Source organism: Melanotaenia boesemani, chromosome 15, assembly GCF_017639745.1.
Source record: "Melanotaenia boesemani isolate fMelBoe1 chromosome 15, fMelBoe1.pri, whole genome shotgun sequence".
NCBI classification, from domain to species: Eukaryota; Metazoa; Chordata; class Actinopteri; order Atheriniformes; family Melanotaeniidae; genus Melanotaenia; species Melanotaenia boesemani.
Genome location: NC_055696.1, coordinates 25721311 through 25745091, shown reverse-complemented (window position 1 = coordinate 25745091; position 23781 = coordinate 25721311). Strand labels below are relative to the sequence as shown.

The 23781-nt window shown below is 38.8% G+C and overlaps 1 protein-coding gene across 5 annotated transcripts in view; it reads left to right on the top strand.

The window, feature by feature from the left end:
* Positions 1 to 23781, top strand: part of gria4b (glutamate receptor, ionotropic, AMPA 4b) — a 195972-nt gene that overhangs the window by 128634 nt on the left and 43557 nt on the right. For all 5 annotated transcript variants that reach the window (XR_006012889.1, XR_006012888.1, XR_006012890.1 and 2 more), the window contains 4 exons: positions 188 to 292; positions 3578 to 3688; positions 17011 to 17217; positions 22228 to 22601. Coding sequence is in view for 2 of the 5 variants with exons in the window: in XM_042007758.1 (XP_041863692.1) it covers positions 188 to 292; positions 3578 to 3688; positions 17011 to 17217; positions 22228 to 22601 (797 nt within the window). In the remaining 3 variants the exon portion in view is untranslated. The remainder of the gene's footprint in view (positions 1 to 187; positions 293 to 3577; positions 3689 to 17010; positions 17218 to 22227; positions 22602 to 23781) is intronic.

Genomic DNA, 23781 nt, shown 5'->3' with positions numbered 1-23781 from the left:
ACAATCAAGTCAATGAAAGCAACTAAACGAATACATTTTTTAAGCTTGCTTATCCTACTAAATCTAAACTACATGGTGAATACATACCGTTATAATGTTCTGCAGGTTGTCCGTCAGTTCACCACTGTTATTGTTATCTGTTTCACGTCATGGTGTGTATTTATTTTGTGTTCTCCTCTGTGTGCAGGTTCGGCTGCAGGGATTAACAGGTAATGTCCAGTTTGACCACTATGGCCGCAGAGTCAACTACACTATGGACGTGTTTGAACTGAAGAATAATGGACCCAGAAGGGTAAAACATCACACCACACTGCTATCACTTGTGGATGAGTGAGGGTTGAGTAGCAGCGTTTTATGGTTTTGCCATGATATTAACGTCTAAACTGTTTATCTTTAATGCATCGGTAGTATGTGCTTAAATGATAGGTTAAAAGAAAATTAAAATGTGGATCACATGGTTTGTCCATAATGACATAACTGCACAATTAGTTAAGGAATATTTCAACTCAGTCTCTTATAGAACTTGAGATTTAAATAAAACATGAATATACAGATATCCACAACAGCCTCAAAAAGTGTGAAAGCAACATATCAAGTACTGATATTCCATTTTTTGACATGTTTCAAAGGTTTTCCAGATATTACATATTTGAAAATGCACATAATTTGGGGATTTTTCTCATCCATTTTACATGATGCCATTAAAATATCCAATATTTAGATTTAGCTTTTACCTCTGAGCACTTTTATTTAAAAGTGGAAAATTGTCTTATTTTGTATTATTATAGATTTTTTTGGAAGCCACATATTCTAAAAGAAAAGAAATTAGGACATTTTATTTTATCAGATCTCAGATATGCAAGTTATCCATGCATACCTTTATGCAGGGCTACTCAGTTTGGTCCTGCGATGGCTGCAGTCTTCCATGCATCCCTGCTTCTACACTCATGACTCAAATTAATGAGTAATGGTGCAGAACTTGATTGGCTTTTAGATTCATTTAATTTGATTCTTAGGACCAACTCAACTCCTACAAGGTAATTATTATTATTATTTTTTTTTTTTATGAATGCTAAACACGTCTGTGCATTTCAACCCAGTTCTCAGTGGATTTTTGGACACCAAAGATTTTTTCTCTTTAAATGTGGAGATCATTTTGAATATAGCTTCACTGCATTTGTAACTCTTATGCAGTCCATATCCATTTATTTATTATTGTCATTCAGTGCTGCTATTTCCCACTATGCTATGTGAGTTAGCCACAGCTACAAAGGTTTATTGTCGCATAGAAATTCACCTGGTTGTCATCTGTTTGTTTTAACTCTGTTGCTTCAATTATCAGTGACATTGTGGAGACTCGTTAACTAACTTCCACTCCTCCACTGTTGCTGCTGTCTACATCGTTATATGATTAGAGACATGTGTAGGTTGCTGTCATGTGCAGTATTTGAGGGTTGGAGTGATATAATATGTAGTCTGCCATTTTTTTATTATCATAAGTTGGCTGTAAAAAAGCTTCAGCCTCCACCTCTGGTATGAAAGGATGGATGTCTGTTGATGAAATTGAGGGAAAATGGGAAAAACAAGGCGGCGAGTGAGCGCTTGAGAGAGTGATGGGGAGAGGATGAAATGAAACAGAAAGCAATCAAGGTAGACTGGTGGAGAAGAGGAGGAGGAGGAAGCAACAAGGAGACTAGTTCCCATCAATCAAAAGCTGCTTTGGCCTGTCTTCCTCCGCCACAGTGGAGGTCCAGTCAGGACACGGAGCGTGTGTGTGTGTGTGTGGGTTTAAAATGTGTGCGTGTAGAGGGTCGCAGCCTCTCTCCCACATTTTCACTGTCCCTCAATCATCTTGATCAGCACACAGGAGGTCTACAGCTCTTCTTCCACTCTGACTGACTCAGAGCTGTTCATGGCTGTGGTTTGGTCTGCTGTATGATCAAAACATTACAACACAGTTTCACACAACAGATACCCACATGTTGTTTTTTTATTATTTTTTTATTTTTTTATTTTTATTATTATTATTATAACATCAGGTGTCGGCCGACCTGTTCCGTGTACATCTTTTCAACAGTCCCTACTCACAAGATGCTAATATGACCTCAACACGACCCGTCTGTCAGTTCCAGTTAGTCAACTTGACCCTGAAGGATTTCTGTATGATGATACTAACAACAGCTGAATGTGGAGTCACAAAGAGGCAAAAACTCGATGCCAGTTTCATTGATCCTGAAACTGGCATCGTCTTTAAGACTTGCAACTAGTCATTCTTACAACTTGCTGCATCACAGCATGTTGTAAGATGTTTTTACGGCTTAGAGGAATACAAACAGAACGGATTGGCTGATGTGTAATATAGAGTAAAATACAATGATCCATTATTCATTTAAACCCCATATTTGACAAACAAAAACATCAAATCAGTGTTTAAAATAAGACTTTTTGCCAGATATGAACTAATTTCAACCACTGGCAGAGATTTGTCACCCAGCCTTATTTACCACTCTGTTGCATCACCTCCACGCTTTCTAGTGCTGGAAAACTCAGGAAGCCAAATGCTGCTATTTTAAATCAAAATGTTTTTTTTGTTTTTTTTTGTTTGTTTTTTTTGTTGTTGTTTTTTTTTTTGTTTTTTGTTTTTTTTAGGTTTTTAGCTTCTTAACAAAACCCCCCGTATCAGTATTATGGTTTATGTGGGACCAGTGGAAAGTCTTAAATCTTTTAGTACCAATGGGAAAGTTATCATGACCCCAGATTTTTTTCATTTTTATGTTTATTCATTTTTCTCTGAGGGCAAAATGGCACTAATTTTACGCAAGCTATAAATATTCTCACTTTAAAGCTGGTTGACATTTTCCAGACTATACACCACTGGAACAACCAGCCGAGCTGAAAAACATTAGATCTTTAAAGAAAAACATCTTTTCTCTAGTTTCCTTTTTATTTTTATTTTATTTTTTTTATTTATTTATTTATTTATTTATTTTTGCTGGTTTAAACTCTTTTAAACTTATCCTAAATGTGAGTTTAAAGCAGAGAAATAAACTGAGGAGAAATATTAATATAAATATAATGAATAAATATTTCATCATTAAATCAGTAAATGAAACTAAAAATAAAATTACAAATTAAACAGAGAAGTTAAATTATTATAAAATTTGCTCTCCAGCACAAAAGGACATAGTTAGAAAAAGAACAATCAATAATGTAAAATAGCATAAAAGTGCATATTATACAAAAAGTGCTTATCATCAATCGCACCCGCAAATCCAACAGCTCTCGGTGATGTGTATATAAGGTGACACATATACAGTGCCAGTCAAATCGTGTCAAATAACAAGATTTGAGATTTGATAACGAAGGTTCACATTTGTAAAATAAAGAGCTTGGTCACACAATTTCTTCTGAGGACACTTCGATGCAAAGAACCACACTATCCACTGTGCAGACGAGCCAAAGGGCTCCATTTAACTACATAAAAAAATCTTTAGAGTTGTGTATGTGCCACAATACTCAATATTAGTGTATGCAAATCTTTGAGTATAATATGTAATAATCTTTTGTTTCCCTGCAGATTGGTTATTGGAATGATGCAGACAAGCTAGTTTTGATCCAGGACTCTCCACTTCATCCTAATGACACAACTGGGATGGAGAACCGAACTGTTATTGTGACCACCATCATGGTAAGAGACTGCCATGCATTTGTCAATGCACACACACACACACACACACGCACACACACACACACACAAACCTACACACACACACACACACACATACGTGCATGCAACTGCATTACTTGTCATTTGTAATGCCAGGATGTGCTATATGCTGCAAACTAAAATGAGGCACGATGCAGGAGCCCCAGGTTTGGTGACTGCAACCTAAAACACTTATAACCTAAAACTCAAGGTTTTCAATGGTAGATAGATGATGTTTATAAAACTCTATCTTCCAGGACAATCTTCTACATTTAGTACCTTTACTGTACTTTAAAGCCCTCAAAATTTGTGCTGACTCACCGGAGTTCAGGGGCAACCTGAAATTCAAAAAGAAATGGGATGTATCTGTATTTCTTCAGTAGAAACGTCAGTTGAACTAATTCTGCAACACATTTTTGGCACTTACATCCACTTTAATTGCACCAATAAATCGAGTCAAAGCGTTTCACACAGTGAATGGCCTTTGCATGGCATGTGAATCTCTGGCTGTAACAGTGACTCTGAGATGGCTGATATGAGTAAAGCAGCCAGATGTTGAACGTACATGTAGCAGCAGTGTGGCGCAAGGAAGGGAGGAGGTGGGAATGGAGAGTCACAGCTCAGCACAATCCTCCCTCTTTTCAGCCCCTGATGAGGACCCGATTTTAAGAAACTGATCCCCAGTTGGACGCAAGCAGGATATGAAAGCCCTTAATGGCAGAGTGATGGACACAGCAGCCTGAGCCAAAATGAGGCCCTAAAGACACTGGGCAGGAGGAGAGACAGCAGCAGCTATGCTAATGGACGCCTGTTCAGAAATCTGAGCAAGAAGGAGCCACTCAGAGCCATAATGGAGCCCCTCGAGAGAAACGTGAAATGCAAATGAAGGAAAAAGACCACTTTTTTTTTTTAAAGGATGGAGATCTATTGAGGGTGAAATGGGTCCCCAACTCTTAACAGTGCAGTGTTTGTTCACAAACAACCTCCCACTACAGCTGTACACCTGTGTTTGTGTTTGGCTCATGCATTGTTGTGGCTGGTGTGTTCGTGTAGCCAGTCACAGCTTTTCTTTCTGGTTTAAAGAGTAATTACCACAAAAAATGAACCCTGAACTGTAAAGTAACTGAATTCCTGTTTGCTCCAAATCTGTCACTTTTTCTGACTACCTGCTCTAATGTACAGTATATTACACACTCAGAGGGCTTCCTCTAAGCCTTAAAACAGCTTAGAAAGACTAATGCTCTCATAATCATCATAGTTCATATCCATCATATTTCTATGCAGCATGATTTTCCAGTTCCACTGTGACAGCTTCCTTTCATTCCTGCTTTCTAATGTTGGATGAGCATGTTCATGGCAGCCATTTATATTTGGTACAAATTTAATGTTTAAGTTTTCCTGTGTTGTTGCATCTAAGCTGCCTCTGCGTCCTAGAGGAGGATCTTAACGTTACAGGAAACGTAGATGCAGTGATTACCTGTGTGTTGATGTTAGACTCTTGTCTGTTCCGGCTGCCTTGAGATGTAATGATGCATTTAGGTTCTGCAAACTTCACAAGTGATTCCAGCTAGAACTGCTAAACTTCAGACTTAAACCTAAACTGAGTCCATGTTTTTGTTGTTTTATCCCCAAAATTATGTTTGTTTTAAACAGGAGGATTTCACAAAAGTAAAACAACAAATTTAACAGGAACAGCTGACCAACACATTATTTAATCACATGACCTCTGGTTTTAAAAAAAGTGGTTAAGCAAACAAAAAATGCTAATGTTGTCAACGTGTTTTACAGTTTTGATACAAATTCACGCACTAAATACCTTTAAAAAGGGTGGAGCTATGTGATAACATAGATCCTGATGTTATCCAAGAAAGTTGAATTGGAGAAATTTTGTGACGGTTTAGCAAAAATACTTTATTCTGTAGGTTCCATTCAGTTCCCCGATATTTCGAACTACTGCTTCAGATGAGCTTCTACAAGGCCAAAAAGATGCTTAGATATCAATAACTTCTTCATGTAGGTGAAAGCAGTTATGATCCTTAATGATAAATCCTGCATAGTTTCTGCTCTTGTAAGTACGTATTAGGGTGTTTTTATAGAGTTGTTGTGTAAACAAACTACAACTGGATGTTTCACTCTAACATGACACAGATTCTCCGTAGAAGTCAATCACGCTGCAGTTCAATTTAGATTTTTCTTTTTTTTTTTCCATATGGGACTCATAACAGATTTTCTTAATGACCAATTTTTTTTAAATGCCATTACATATATGATCTTAGTCGAAGCGACTTTAGTCTGAACGGTCATCTGACTTTTGACAATAATAATAATAATAATAATAATAATAATTAGATTAGTTCTATATAGCGCATTGCAAGGCACCCAAAGCCCTTTATGTTGTATCCATTCATGCCTCATTCATACTTGGTGATAAGCTACATATGTAGCCACAGCTGCCCTGGAGCAGACTAACAGAAACGTCTGACCACCACCAAACATTCATCCACCGGGGATGCCGGCACTGGAGGCAAGGTGGGTGAAGTGTCTTGCTCAAGGACACAATGACAGATGACTGGGGTGAAGTGGGATTCAAACCGCCAACCTTCTGACTACCCGCTCTACCACCTGAGCCCCTGCCGCCGTCACAGAAGTCAGAAAAACATCACAATTCAACAGCAGTGGAAGGGGAACGTGGCAATTTCAAATCTTTGTGGATAACAATGCAGCTAGTCAATGGATAGAAAGGGAAGTTTTGGACTTACTTTTGTTGGATTACGACTGCACAAGTACTTGCAAAAGCAGTAAGACACGACTCACTGCGTGACGTTATGTTTTCCTCTGTACATGCGTGTCACCTCAGGACCACGAACAGTCACACTGGAGTGTGATGAAGGTTGCATTGAAATGATGTGAATGACCACGCAAAAAATCAGATTTTGGTCAAAAATCAGATTTGAGCATTAAGACCTGCAGTGTGAATGTAATCTACGTCATCTTCATCAGAAAGATTGCTAGGACATCCTGGTGAATGAAGTTAGCTCAAGTTAAAATGAGCTCAACTCGTGTGTTGTTGTTTAGAAACTGCAATAACAACAAGAAAAACGAGCAGCTACGACTTTTACGTCCCTCAAGCCTAAATTAACTCAAAGCATGGCAGAGGCTAACAGAGTGGGACCATAACCAACTGAAGTAAAATGTTTTACAAACCCTTAATCTAAGTGATTACTGCTAAAGGCCCATTTAGGCTCCCCTAGGTATGTAAATAGGGACGTCCATGTCAAATGTTGTCAAATGTCCTATAACATAATTCCATGCGTCCTTTACGTTGCCATGGTTGTTAAGTCAATTTATTCACTAATGGTCAGTGCTGAGTTAAGAGTTCACTTCCACTTTCTGACCTTTGTTTCGGACACCAGTTGGTGGCGGTAATGAACCGCTATGAAGTTGTTTGCCACCGCAACACACCCGACACACACACACACACACACACACACAGCGTTTCTTCAGAAGTTCCTGTCATCTCTACAGTTGTCTTTGTTGCTTCTTTTTCTTCTTCTTCTTCTTCTTCTTCTTCTTCTTCTTCTTCTTCCTGTTCCTCTTCTTCTCTGGCTTGTTCTTTTCGCTGGTTGCACGTCAGCTATTCTGCTCAACACTGCCCCTGTGGTTTCCGGTGGTATTTCTCCATTTTATTGCGTTAAGGAACAGATCCATAGGACCCCCAAAACAGGCCAAATTACAGGAGACACAGGAGATGGACGAAAGAGTCTGTTCATCTGTGTATCAATCTTTTGCCCAAGCATAAATGGGCCTTAACTCTGTCCTTCCATAAAATCCACAGCTCTCTTTCTTTATGACTTTGTGAGGAACGCTAAAGTAACATCGATTAGTTTCATGATTTGAACATTGAAACAGCCAAAAACAATTCAAACAAGAGGCAGTATGCAGGAATGAACAACTCGTTGCCAAACACATCCTGGTCTGCATTATGTTAGGTTAACACCACTTCATTTTATGCTCCACTAATGAGGTCTTCAGCTGTGTCTGCCTGGAGGGTAATGCACCAACAGAGATGGACAAGGGCAAAGTTTGACTGTCATTATATTGACAGGAAAAGGCTGGAAGCTGTGATGGAGAGAGTTGACTTTAAACTCCTCCACTGCACTTTAAACCTGGCACACGGCCAATCTGCCACAGGCCACAAAGATCCTGGTATAATTGTGTTCTCTTTAGCTTCTGTTCAAAGAATTCTGGGCAATGACAAAGATAGCAGATTTTCTTAGCAAGATGTCATGGTACCCAAAATGTTTCTCAACGGATGCCACTACAGCAAGATTGATTAAATTAATGAAAGTTTGCTTTCATTAATGGAAAAGGGACTTTAACACCTTATTTGTCAAACGCCAGCACAAACACTGCAAAACATAACATCTACTGTATGTGTGCTAATCTTTAGCACCCAGAGATTAGGTTAACTATACCAAGATAGCAGCAGTAACTTGACGACTTATGTTTTGTATATGTGATGAGTTAATATGTCCTGTGGGAATTCCTTCCAATTTTGCATTAAGGCCCAATAGTTGTGGTCAAACATCAGAGCAATACACAAAATTATGAATTATTTTCATGGCCATTGCTCCAAATAGAACCTCGCCAGCCACTTCATCAGGACCACCTTCTACTACTGGGTTGGACCACCTTTTTTATTCTTGGTGTGCAAGTGGGCCAAGAAAATATCCCCTACACCATTACACCAGCAGCAGCCTGAAGCATTGATCCAAGGCAGGATGGATCCATGTTTTCCACCAAATTCTGAGCCTAGCATCTGAATGTGGAGCTGAAATGGAGACTCATCAGACCAGGCAGTGTTTTTTCCATCTTCTATTGCCTTTCTGTCATCTCCAACCAGTCTGCCCATTCTCCTCTGACCTCTGATATCAGCAAAACATTCTGGTCCAGACAACTGCTGCTCACTGGATATTTTCTCTTCTTTTGACCATTCTCTGTAAACCCTAGAGATGGTTGTATGTGACAATCCCCGTAAATACTCAGACCAACGTCAAAGGCATTTAAATCTCCTTTCTTCCTCATTCTAATGCTCAGTTTGAATTTCAGCAAGTCATCTTCACCACGTCTACACGACTACCTGCTGCCATGTGATTGGCTGCTTAGATACTTGTGTTAAGTAATAGAACAGATGAACCTAATAAAGTGGCCCATGATTGTATGTTCTATCTTAATCAGGTTGTTCTCCAAACATAGATACATTTAATATTTTTAGACTGTCAAGGATAATCAGCAGAACAAAGACGGTCAGTTAAAATCACAAAACTGTAATTTGAATTAAGAGTTGAAACAAAGCAAGTTGTGTAACAGCCTATTTATTATTCCAGGGAAATTACTTAAACTTTAAACATTCAGTCATTCAAACTGCCTGTTGTGGTTAAAACAATTGTTAAATATAAAAGAAATATGAAATTAAATATTATTATTTATTTTTTAAAAGTGTTAATGTTTAAAACTTCACTATGTGAGATACAATGATATCTGGTGGTCAAGTTACAGACTGCAACCAAGTGAATCTCCTACCTCAACCTTAACATTTAAATCTACAAAAACAACCATCAAAGAAAAAAATACATGAAATGAATGTTTAACACGACATTTCCGTGTGGTTTTAAGTCACTAACATTAGCTTTAAAAGGCTGAGGTAAAGCCGCAGCAGTGCTGAAGCACTTTGATGGTCCAAAACATCTTTACAAGGCCATGACGTCCCACCACAGCTGCCGGTCGACCGCTCTTAAAGTGATTAAATAGAAAACTTATTGGGCAATTGCAAAATGTTTGATACATGTGCTTTAAATGTGCTCCTTTATCAGTGTCACACATTTGATGAAACCAAACAGGATTTGGTGCCTCAGTTGACTGCTGCCAACCAAGACCCTGAAACGAGAGATTTACTGAGAAGCACTGGTGTGTGTTAGCTTCAGACAGTGTTGTTTTTATGGTTAAAGTCATCCATCGGATGCTTGTCGCTTCTCCTAATCAAACAGAATGAGCAACAGATTGTTTGTCTTGCATAATGCACAAACACTCGTACACAAACCCAAACAGGCAGATTTTACACTGAGTACACACTTCCTTTGTAGATGCAAATGCGTGTATACATATGGATATGTATCACGTTGGCAGTGCAGTGTGTGTGTGTTTTAATGGCATGTTTAATTAGTCTCATTAGGCAGTGAGTGAAGCAGTGTGGTTGTGATTATTGACCAGCCTGTCAGCCGTGCTGGCCTTTGCAGTGAAGACCTCTAAAGCATTGCTCTCTTCTTGTGCCAGAAAGCCTGACTGCAGCCTCCATCTCTGACACCCCCTCCCTCTGGCTGCTGTCATACTATTAGAAATCATATGGATTAGTGCTGTTTTAATTCTGAAATGTATTTCAAACTTTGCCTAAAATGAACTTGTAAACTAGGACCTCAGTGTTAAATTTATGAGCCACATTTTTCAGCCTTTTTACAGCTGAAAATTGTCAGAAGTAAGCAAGGCGATGCTTCACTTGAATCTGGTTTATTAGGCAAGTAAAATAACATTTGTTCCTTTATTTGTACAACAATTGGCGGCATTAGTATTATTCTTTTTATCTTTTCACATTTCATTGCAGGATAGTGACTGATTAGTCATGCTGTGTCAAAGACACCTCATGTTTTATAAGTAAGATGGTTAAAAAACTGGCCTGTTTTTATCACTTTGTCACTGCAGTCTGACTTGGTGCAACAAATGTTGTCCGTAGTTCTGTTGCAATAATTTAAAAAAGCCCTAATATACAATGTTTTGCTCTGTAGAAGTGTTTTGACATAGGCCAGATGGTCTGCATATTTAAGCATCAACTTTCTGGCACTGTGCTGTTATTTTAGGGCTCTGTGATTTCTGTGACTTGGAAAATGTGGATGGAATCGCAGGATTTGACATTAAAAGTAGAATTAGTTGTAAAGCTCAAAATGTTGTGGAACTGGCTCATATGATGGTGTAATCTGCTTTCCCTATTAATCTAAGACGTTTTTATGGGGTCTGACCAAATGAACAAGAAAAGCAAGAAGAGAATAAAATTTATTTTTACTGCTGCAGCTGCAGGACCAAAAGATCCAGGAGATCATTTCTGCCAGCAGCTGTCCCCCTAAGGAATAAGGCAATATTTTCATAGTTATTATTATTTATTAATTATTATTATTGTTATTTTTATTACAATTTCCCCCTGGGATTAATAAAGTATTTTTCATTTAATTAAATTTTTTTACTAACCAATGAGAAGTTGAGCGGGGCCTTGGAGAACATTTGGTTAAGGGACCCAGCTGCAGCCTAGACCGATGCCAGACCACACATACGAAGGCAGAAACGTCTGTTTTGTTGGTGGGATGGAGGGGAAGTTAGGGAATCTGTTTTTAATTGGTTATTTACTTGTAGAATCAGAAATGGCATGCCGTCTTTAACACCAGATAAATAACGCCAGGCTGAGCGTGGATGCAGACATGCAGTGGTGGCACCTTTACATTGCTGAAGTTAGCTTGTGTTTTGTGATACACACAAAGGCTAAATCCACTGCTTTCTGGGGGACTTTGACTACATCAGACCAGGTCCTACTGAAAAACTACAAGACTTAGGATTTTCACATCTGGACTGAATTATTCTACAGAGCTTCGTTAACACACAGAGTCTGATTCATGAGACCTTCAATTCTGTTTGTGAGAATGTAAATAAGATTCATTTTATGGGGTTTTTGGGCACCCTGAGCACATCAAACCAGATCCTGCTGAAAAACTACAAGACTAAGGATGTTCAAATTTGGACTGAACTATTCTAAAGAGCACGTAGACTCAGATTTGTGACATCTTTGTAAAATGCATATAAGGTTCATTTGCTTTGTATATGTATTGCTTATATCTGGACCACATCAGACCTGGGCTCACTTCCAGTCCCACAGAGCCAATATAATAACATCTTTAATAAAAATATATTTCCCTATTGAATTTATATAATATTGAAATTATTTAGTAAAACACTAAATTCAGGGGGAAGAAAATGCAAAACATGGAATTTTGGGAGGAAAAAACAGATTTCAAAGGGCCCTGTTATTTAAGGTTCAACCAGGGCTGAATGATACTGCAGATGTTGGTATTGATCCGATACCAAGTAAATCCAGGGCAAGCATCACCGATACAAATACTTTGTGCTTTCAAATTTCACAATCATTAAATGGTTTTGCCTTTAATTGACCATGATTATGACCATAATCAAACACAATACAGAGATTTCTATCAAATAAAACATTTTTATTAAACAGAAGGAAGAACTGAGGAATTTCAATTTAAGCTTCTTTGTTTAAAAACTCTGTTATTTCCTTTTATCGCACAATTGTTTGAGGAAAAGTTAACTGTGCAAATTAGTAAACAACAACTAAAACTATTAGTTGGCTCTCATTCACATGCTTTGGTATTTTGGCAGCAAAGCCCTCTACAAGAAAAATATCAATCTCATCATGCTGGTATCGAACGATACTGGTTCTAGCCTTGGTATCAATACTATTGATATTTGAATTGATCCAACCAGCCCTAGATTCAGCCTGGTGTTAAACATCTTGTCAGCAAGGTGGTTTTCTTTGCCACACCAACTCACTAACTCCAGGAGTCACATTGAATCAGGAAAAATCACATTTCTGTGGCTACTTGTTGCGTTTCTCCCACTCTCATACACTACCACTCAAAAGTTTGGAGTCACTTCCCTATTGAATCCCATGGCAAAGTGACCCCAAACTTTTGAACGGTAGTGTATATTCATTTCTAAACCTTGTTCTCTCGGCCTTTGTTGGAGTGTTCTGTTTTTTTCAACAGAGTAACATTTCATCATGTGTACTCTGATAGACATTTAGTCTGCTGTCAGTGTCATTTGTCAGAAATGTTCTTGGTTTGTATTTTTAGTGAACATTTATCTGGTGAAACCTCAAACATGGTAAAAAAAAAGTATTGCAGCTGGGCCTGGCTGAATCCAGGGGTGACTTGTGGTGTGCGCTGTGCTTTATGGCCATACCACAAGACAATATCTGTTAATCTTCTTCCCTGAAAGAGAAAAGCAATACAGGCAAGCTATTCTTTCTGCTCCAGGAGAATTTCATTTGGAAACTTTCTCTTTATGTTGAGAAAATGGTCGAACCCAATGTCTTGCTGAAAAGACTTAAAGTAGAAAATAGCCCATAACTGTCAAATCTGTCTTCATTTTAGATCAATAAGTGTTGCTGTTGTTGTTCTGTTGGGAGTTTCCCGAAGCAAGATGAGGAGTCGTGCTCTTGAAATGCAGGGCTGCAGTTTCAGGATGCCAGTGGGAAGCGAGGATGGCTCCTGTAGTCGATCCATTGGTAACGATACACTTGGAGACAAAAACAAATAAAAACATAAAGACAAAATAGCCACAAACCGAGCTTCACTTTGTAGCAGTACATTTTGCAGATCTATCCACATAATCTAAATAATCTTGTAAAATCAGGGAAACATGCACTTTTGTTCAGGACTGCTGTGTGACATGACATCTGTAAATGAGGCCCATATCATGCTTTTGGGTAACATTTAGTTGTGCTGCTGGCTAAGCTGAGCGTTTTCATCCTCCCCGCACTGAGGAGTCTTTGGGTTATCTTGCTTTGGCCCTAGGCGATGTCACACAAACATATCTCCAGAATAAATTGCTCCCGTTCTCAATATGCAATACGCTGCCTTGCATGACAAAAGTCATTTGTTTGGAAATATGAGCCCAGAAAAACCATGCCAGGCTTACATTTAGATCACTTTCCAAGGAGCAGCAAATCTAATGATGTAGAACTTACCGCTGGCCACAGTGTGAAGAGGTGCAGCCACCCCTGATTACCTTGAGTGTTTGAATCGGTTCCAACTTGTGTTTTTTAGTAATAAGTCATCTATTCTGGCTACAGCTTTATTCTCACCTCTCTTTTGCTTTAAGTTTGCATCCATTTCTGCTTAGTTGTCTTTGTGTTTCTCTGTGAAATGCTGCCTCATAAGCACTAAAAACTCCAGCTGGTTTCATGTTCCGTACGTACAGGATGAGGATGTTCATGTTGGTTGTGCAACACACTGCATCTCCCATCAGACTCCCACAAAGTCGATATAAAGTAATTATATTTAAAGCATTCTCCTTAATTTTTGATTGATGTATCTGTTTATGTTGATGTCTGTTGTTATAACTCAGTTCAACACCTCCACGGATCAGATGAACAATGATCTCCTGATCATCAATAGAAATTATTGCTATAAATATCTGCTCGAATAATCACTCCTGTGTACATATTAAATATAAAAAAGTAAGTTTGTGAGAACTTCCAGGATGCTTTTAAAATCCTGCATGGATTCGGTTAACAGTTACGCTTTGTGCTGTCAGAGGTTCATGTTTACTGTCGTTTTTTACTGGAATGTCAAACTCCGGTCCTTGAGGGTCACTGCCCTGCAGGTTTTAGATGTTTACCTGCTCCACTACACCTGATTCAAGTGAAATGGATTCAACAGCTTGTTAAGTTCTGAACAATGACCCATTAATTTGAGTCATGTGTGTTGAATTAGGGAAACATCTAAAACCTGCAGGACAGCGGCCCTCAAGTACCAGAGTTTGAGATTCCTGCTGTTGTTAAAATGTCATGAAACACACTTTTTTCTTGTTTGATGTTGAAGAAATTAATGTTTTTTTTTATTATTATTAATGTGAATTGTCCTGTAATATTGTAATTACATAAATAAAGCTAAAAAAAAAAAAGCTCAACTTTTCCTGTTTATGAATCGAAGGGCGACATTTACTACTGGTGAACCCCATTGACACCCCCATCCGCCCCACCCATTAGGGGTGTAAATCACAATTTTGATCACACATGACATTCAGTAAATAATGATTCAGTGTTTGTCAAAGTGACAAACACTGAATTCTTCTGCGCTCCAATTTTAATTCAATTAGATTTGATTCAGGAGCCAGCAGTTGATATGAGATTATATCACATGCTGATTCAACATAATCAGGACAATAAAATAATAATAAAATAATATAATATATAAAAATATATATATTTTTTGTGTTTGTTTGTTTTTGCGATCTTAATGGACATCAAGGAAATGAAGTCCTTTGAATGTAAGGCTCCCCTTCATACTTTATTTTGGTTACTGCTAATTTACATGTTTTTTCTGGACCTGACCATGAGAACAAGGGAAGGGAGAGTGAAGCGAAAAAATAGAAACAAAATATAGAAAATGGCAACTATTCTACAATCAAACTAGAGAAACCAGACAACCAGGAGCTACACGTGTAAACAACTTACAAGAAAATGAAGCAGAGAATCATCAGGAGCACCTATAAGTAGACAAGCTGAGAAAAATATGATCACCACATCCAGCAACAAGTATATGTATACATATATCATGATGATATACTGTATACGGATTGTTCTAAGGTATATGCACAGGCAAACACCACTGCACAAAATTTAGTTTTTGCTCTACTCAAGTTAAAATGTCCACTCTATCACAACTGTGGTCATCTTATAATAAAAAATCTTCCATGTGGAAGTTCCGAGTTGTATACAATGATGCTATGCGAATAATACTTCAGGTTCCCAGAGGAGGAAATGCCAGTCAGACGTTTGTTACTGCAGAAGTGTGCACACTCAAAGCACTTTTAAGAAGCTTGATGTTCAAATTTGTGCAACGTCTGGATGTTTCCACAAATAGTATCATCGTAGTTCTCAAATCCTCCAGAGAGTTGCTCCCATTACTCATCCAGACTGAAGATGTACTGCCTGAAGTATCTGTATGTTATTAGGTGATTTTATATGATTATATATTTTCTTTTTCTCACTCTCTGTTTCTGTTTTATGTATGTTTTCCTAGACCTGAGTCTGTTTAATAAATTTGATCGATTGATATATTGGTATTTCACACCAACCCTTTTGATTCGAATCCTAGTCCGTTTGCTTGGAAAGTCTGCTTTGTTTGCGGTATTCTGAATGCACAAAAAACTTGTTCGCAGATCAAAGAAGTGGACTCGGTCCCCCTACAAACACAGGTCTCAGCCCACTTCAAGTGGACCAAATGCAGGAAGCAGACTACAAAGCATTGTGTGTTCAAAGCACGGCATTGTGGGTAAACACAATGAAAACAAAAGTGTGTGTGGGAAGATCTGTACGGGAGATCTGGCTCATGCAGGACAACACAGTGACTGCATGGGCGTATGCATTAAAGCTGTTACATCCTCCTCGAGAATCGAAAACTTTTTTCTTGTTCTCAAGGCCAAAAGAACAAAATAACGTCCATTTGCTTTTGCGGATATGGTTGGCCTCTTACACCTCCTCCGAGAATCAGAAGCAGAGATTATTTTGAGGAAAATAATCCAGATTATAAGCACAACTGAATGCATTTTATCATACATGTATATCTAAATAGTTTTTATTGACGTTTTTTAATCATAAAAATGCCAAACAGCCTTATTTTTCTAACAAGGAACAAAGTAACTTTAATTATGAACATATTTGAAATTTTCTTTTTGTTTTTCCTCTACACGTCGCTTTGTTTAACTTTCAGCTACAGTTGTATCACACTGAATCTACTGTATCCTATTATTACTCTTTTAACTGGTTTATTGATGCAGATCACTGTATTGTTACACCCCTGTTTGGTATGCAGCTCTAACACAACCCCAACACGATGCCTCCTGCTCTGGGAAGCAGGTCGCTCACTAATCACACGGTTGGCATTTTGGTCCTCGGCTCCTCTGGTCTACATGCTGAAGTGTCCTTGAGTTAAATGCTGAACCCTAAATTGTTCCCAGATGTTACACAAGCATCTTGTATGGTAACTGAGTGTTTGGAAATGGGTCATAAGGGGAAAATTGGAAATAAATTTAAATGAAGGTGGAACATAAATGCAGCTGTTTGCCACTTGTCATTACAGCTGCTGGATGTTGATGTGCTTTTGATTGGGCCACAAGTGCACTTTTCATTTTCAAATGGTTTCATCAGGCTTGATCCAGCCCAGATGTAGTTTTGTGTGTGTACCTTTATAGTGTGAGATATTAGTTTTTTCCAGTAATCTTGTGCTGGTCAGGCTACATTACGGCAGATTAATTATTTCATGCTCAATACAGCAGATGATTTCCCCATGAACTAACAGTAATGGTCCCCTGTGGACTTCTATAATAGACACAAAGCCTTTTTTTTTTTTCATATCTTTATTTGTCTGTCTGACTGTTTGGTTCATTGGTCGTCTGTGTAGGAGGGTCCCTATGTGATGCTGAAGAAGAACTGGGAGATGTATGAGGGTAACGACCAGTACGAGGGTTACTGCGTGGACCTGGCTTCCGAGATCGCCAAACACATCGGAATCAAGTATAAAATCTCCATCGTTCCTGATGGAAAGTACGGCGCCAGGGACCCAGAGACGAAGATCTGGAACGGCATGGTCGGGGAGCTGGTGTACGGGGTAAGCTCTCTGCTTCTTTTCAGTCTTTAATCAGATTTTTTTTATGCCTTACATTAGTCACACCATGAAAGCTTTAACTCTATGAACAAATTTATAGAATAACTAGCTCATCTTAGCTTGCTTAGCAGGTGGAATTCAGACAGCAAACTTTAATTTGTCAGAGTGGAAATACTGAAGCTGAAACTTGCTCTTATTGTTGGCTTGTTGTCATGAATGTCTGTGGATGTTTAATAGTTTGACTCATTGGGCTTGCGTAGACTGGACTTGTTAAAGTGCTGCTTGCTAACATTGGGATGTGAGGATTTTGGACAGCTGTTCTACATCTTTCAGCTCTTCGTCATGTTGTCCAAGATGTTTCTGAGTAGTTCATGCTGCACAGTGGGGCACAATAACCTGCTGGTGAAGGCTGTCAGTGATTACCATTACCAGTGGGGGTGAAGTTGGTCTACGCCAAGTGGCTGTTATGTACGGTGGCGGTGAGGACCCAAAATGCAGGCAGATCAGGCAGGAGGCAGAACTCTGTGCAAGTAACAGGGTTTATTTCCAAAACGCAGTAACAGGGAAGCACACATGATGGGATAAACCATAAGGATCTGACAAGGCAAACTGAAAACCATAGGGATTTGTAGACAGAGGGAGTAATTAGGTACAGGTGAAGTGAATGAGGAATCAAACCAGGTGAAGTAACAAGCCAGGAACAGAAAACAGAACACATGAGGGAAAACAGGAAAACTGAACTAAACATGACAAAACTGAAAACCTAAAGCATGAACATAACAGAACTAAACATGACAAAAACACAGAAAACTAAACCATAATCAAAATCTAATACAAACCAAGAAACACACCAAAACCCAGGAACCATAAGAGCGGCAACCTCCGCCGGTAAAATCTGAAGCAAAAAATTGCAGTTCATCCCTCATACACTAGGGGCCAGTTCGAAAACAGATTAATTCCCCATAGACTTCCATGTTAAAAAGACCAACTTCACAGCAAAAATAAACATGTTTAAAGCCTGGTACAAAACACCATTTTAGGATTAATAGGTCAAGTTTACCTTCATGTGAGGGGGTGATTTTTTTTTCTAACTCATCTGTTTCCAAACTACCAAGAGCCTATCCCGATCAACCATCTGCAGGATAGACTGGAATAAGTTGGATCTTTGGAGGCTTCTACCAAGAACCCAAAGGAACCAAAGCATCTGTGACCACCAGAAACCACACAACACCCTCACTCCATCATGGATCAGGGCTGTTTTAGTGTCATGAAGAACTTCTTTACTTAAATTTCATTTAGTTTTATGGTTTGATTATGACCTTTGTGGATTCAATCAATTTAAAAATGACACATCTTCCTTATGGATAAACTCAATTTCAGGTGGGAGCTCTTCACAATGTTGCTGAAAATGACTAAAGATGATCTATCTAAAAGTTGTATAAGAAAGCTGTATAAAAAGAGATCAAACATAAAAAGACATCACAATGTAATGATGATTAAATACTTAGTTTGTGTTGCTGCTTAGCAGGTTTGTTTGCTGTATTAAAGATATTTCTTGATCTGCCTAATTATCCTCTGAAGCATCTGCAGCACTGTTATCATGTGTTCTTTGTTGTAAGTAATTAAACCCATCTGGAATAAATGTGCAAATAGTCAGGTGGTGTTAAAGCAGAGAGGGGGAATTAGTGCAGCATTAGAGCAGAGCTTTATGAAGAGTTCACGAGGAAATGTGGAGATGTGCAGCCTGCTAAGGAGATGGTATTTATTTAGCAGTGACGTCTTTCTGCTGCTGACCTTGATATGGATAAAACAGATGCAGAGAGGTGGACATGAGGAAATGAAGGGATTTATGAGGCTGTTTTTCTGCTTATGCTGGATAAATTTTTGAGAACAGAAGCAGCTTTTTCTGGATAAATTATTTATTCTTAGTGAAGGTCTAATTAAAATGTTTTCGTCATTAATCAATACGGATAGTGGGTGTTAAAATTTCACCAAGTAAGTAGGATGTGTTAATACATTAACCTCCACACACTGGTAACTTCATCAGGACCACCTTCTAGTACGGGGTTGGACCCCCTTTTTAATCCTTTCTGTGACAGATGGAACCAGGTGTTGGAAACATTCCTGAGAGGTTTTGCTCCATATTGACATGACAGCGTCACACAGTTGCTGCAGGTTTGTCGGCTGCATCCATGATGAGAATCTCCCGTTCCACCACCTCCCAAAGCTGCTCTACTGGACTGAGATCTGGTGACTGTGGAGTCCAGTGAACTCATTGTCATGTTCTAGAAAGCAGCTGGAGATGATCTGAGCTTTGTGACATGGTGCATTATCCTGCTGGAAGTAGCATCAGAAGATGCTACACTGTGGTCATAAAGGGATGGACATGGTCAGCAACAATACTCAGGTAGACTGTGATGTTAAACCAGGCCATGTTGGTACTAAGGTGCTCAAAGTGGGCCAAGAAAATATCCCCCCCACCATTACACCAGCAGCAGCCTGAAGTGTTGATCCAAGGCAGGATGGATCCATGTTTTCATGATGTTCCCACCAGATTCTGAGCCGAGCATCTGAATGTGGAGCTGAAATGGAGACTCATCAGTAAGGGTGTGCAATATCATATCATACCGGAATTTTCGACACTGAAAGAAAATGCAATACCATGATGTCATATGATCACATGTTTCCACCCCGATGACGTTGTTTAACACAGCCCAGTGTGTTCTGTGGAGCTCAGCTAAACGAGTGAACAAGGAAACATGGCAGAGCAAAGCACATTGCGACTGTACAATATATAGAATGTTGATTTCTACGAACAGTGATTCACGGTACTAGAGACAGCACACTTCTGCCACTTATGATGCTGAAACTTAAAAAACCTAATAAAGAGGGACCAAGCTGCAATGTCTGTGGCTGGATAAAAAAAAAATAGTAAAAACAATAAAAAGTAAGTAAAAAGTATACATATATATATATATATATGTATATATATATATATATATATATATATATATATATATATATATATATATATATATAGCATTTTTAGGTGATATCACCTGCCCCTACTCATCAGAACAGACAAAATAACTTATCAGACTTCCTGTTGCCTTTCTATCGTCTCCAACCAGTTTGCCCATTTTCCTCTGACCTCTGACATCAACACGACATTCTGGTCCAGACAACTACTGCTCACTGGATATTTTCTCTACTTCAGACCATTCTCTGTAAACCCTAGAGATGGTTGTGTGATATTCCAACAACCATGCCACGTTCAAAGACACCTAAATCCCCTTTCTTCCTCATTCTGATGCTTAGTTTGAACTTCAGCAAGTCGTTTTCAGCACGTCTACATGACTACATGCTGCCGTGTGATTAGCTGGCTAGATATTTGTATTAACAAGAAATTGGACAGTGAGTGAGTGGAACTAATTTATAAAAATTTTCGGTGTGAGACTCTAAATAGCAGGAAGGTGTACACTATACTGATTTATTCTGCAAATAGCATTTTATTCTTTTTTTATTTAAATGTCTGATTGAACTCAGGAGTGACATTGGATTTGGATATTTTGTGTTTTTTATGAATTTAGTCATACCATGGCAGAATTTCTAACAACAAACATTGAATAATTTTCCACTGAATCAATATAATGTTTAGTGATTAAACTACTAAAAGCCTTAAAAGTTTGTTTCAGCATTTCATGACATGTAAAATGATCCCTTTCATGTTTAATAAATCAATAGTAGCATGTTTGAAACTAAAAACTCTTCTTTTTGATGAGTTTGTGGCATTTTCCTCGCCTGAGCCTCTTTGCCACCGCAGCAACTTGCTGTCAAGTCGACTGCAGCGAGTGCAAGCAGGCACAGTTTGGGATGTGTCAGGTCTGATCAAGCTCCACTGTGCACCTCTGTTGTAAAGTCTACGCAGGCTGGTCAAAAGCCCAGGAACAAGCTTTGTGAGCAGAAACACATCCTGTTCCAGAGATTTGCTTCGACTGGAGGACATGCTGGGCTAAATTACTTTAATACAAATCCTTTAACAGGAAAACTTAACGTGTATTTTGTTAAAGTGCAGCTGTCTTCACACAGGTTTGGACTATTTGGACCCCATTAATCTACAGCCAGAAATGGCCCTTTTATACCTTTTCCACTTATCCGCCTCTCAAAGTCTCCTATCGCAGTTAAATATGGAGAGATTGCAATTTTTTTCAAGGTTACCACATTTTCACTTGACATGAAGGTTAAAGTATGAAGGATTGACAATAAAACAAAGTAAGTTGGACAGAGAAGGAATAAAGTCAGGCAAAGGTGTGCATTAAAGAGTGTGCAGCGTTCACAGGAACGATTGAGGACATGGAAGCCGTCAGCACTTTCCCATCCAACACCATTCATTTCTTCTCCGCTCTCCCTGAAAAGATGCATGCTCCCACAAAAGCCCAGCCTCTTTTTAACTCGCCGTGTATTTTAGCACATGCTACATGCCCTGAGGTTGTCATCTTAGTGCATTTTGCTGAGGATGTAAGAACTTAAATCTCTTTCATTTTCTTTCCCCCAGCCCTGTTTTTCTCCGTTCCAAGTGTCAGATGGCCGTAATGAAACTTTAAATCTCGCTGATAGTAAGCCCTTTGCTCCCGAGCCAGGCAGACAAGGTCACGAGTGTTGCTGAAGCTAATCTGGTTTGTGGATTTTCTGCAAGTTAGTATGCACTTTTCCACAGCTGTAAATGAAAACGTGGCCATATCTGCTTTCCTGTGCTGTAAGCATATTTCTGTGGTGTATTATTTCATCCTTCCTGCTGATTCTTCTAAAGTTTCAGCTAAGCCTTTGATCATTAGAGAGGGCATTTCTTCTATTCCATTTCATGCTTTGGTAATACAAGAAAGAAGTTCATGATGCAGTGAATGCTGTAATTACAGGAGATGAAGAAGAAGAAAATGGATAAATATTTAGTTGATATCTGGTATTTTGAATCTGAGGCCTAATGGTGTTTGTTTGGTTTGATCCATCCCACAGAAAGCGGAAATCGCTGTGGCCCCTTTGACTATCACGTTGGTCCGGGAGGAGGTGATTGATTTCTCCAAACCCTTCATGTCGCTGGGTATCTCCATTATGATCAAGAAGCCCCAAAAATCTAAGCCGGGGGTGTTCTCCTTCCTGGACCCGTTGGCCTACGAGATCTGGATGTGCATCGTGTTCGCCTATATCGGTGTGAGCGTGGTGCTCTTCCTGGTCAGCCGCTTCAGCCCGTACGAATGGCACACCGAGGAGCCCGAAGAGGGCACCGACGGTCCGCCAAGCGACCAGCCCCCCAATGAGTTTGGCATCTTCAACTCTCTCTGGTTCTCCCTGGGTGCCTTCATGCAGCAGGGCTGTGACATCTCCCCAAGGTAAGACTGCACAAGCCTTTCATTTCTAAACTAAGTCCACTAGCAAACCCCCACCCCCCAGGAAACTGCATGACCTCTAGGCTAGTTGTATTCCTGACATGGTGTCAGACTAGATTGTGTGGACAATCATAACGATGACTTTGTGCTCTCTCTATGTCAGCGCTGTGTGCTTAAATCCCTCGCTTGTCAATCCAATTAAGGCCGTCATCATTATTTCAAACATGTTTGATTGATGCAAATAGAAACTGAACGAGTGTCGACACCCTGCTGTGACAGGCAGGAATCTGTGACATTATGAGGAAGAAAAAAAACATGAATAGTCCTGAAGGTTTCAATCACGTTAAACATCTCTGGCACTAAAAGACAAAAACTGAAAAGTTTTAACACCTAAGTCAAGTTAAACTTAGGTGTTAAAACTCATAGGTGGTTTAAATTAGTAACATATTTAAAGGACTAGTTCAGCCTTTTTTGGTAGCTATTTACATTAGATTTCTTACATACTTCGTGTCTAAGTGTGAAGCTGGAGTTTAAACACTGTTTGCAATAAATACAGTAAAAAGTTAAAGCTCATATAAAAACTGAACACAGTTTTTATATCCACCTGTTGTCTGAAAACTAATAAAAACAATATTTCCAACTCTGTGTATGGAAACCTTTAACCAGACAAGAATGTCACATAGGGTCACGTATTTGATCTCAAGTGGGCCGAACCAGTAAAATAATAACATTATAACCTTTAAATAACCAAAACTCAGTTTTCCTTTTATTTTAGTGAAAAGAACTACTTTATAAAGACGTTTACATTTAATGAACCATCCTTTTATAAAACATTATGGACAAGAAGTTGCAGTTTCAAAATTACTTTGCCTCAATTTATTTTTGACATATTTATTATTTTTATTTATTCTGTGGCTGTGGATGGTGGCTTATATTTATTTCTATTTATTTACAGTAACTTTTCAACATCGAGAGTTATTTTACATGTGCATACGTGTGCATTTCCTCATGTGTATAAAAATCCTGACCACCTGAACTGACTCGCTTAATTATGCAAACTTAAGTCAGATCTATAAAAAAAGTAGAAAAGATAGAACAAGTTATCCCCCTGCCCTGGAATGTTTTATATCTAAACATAAAAAATGCAACACAGTGGAAAAATGGGGAATTGCAGTAAATGTTG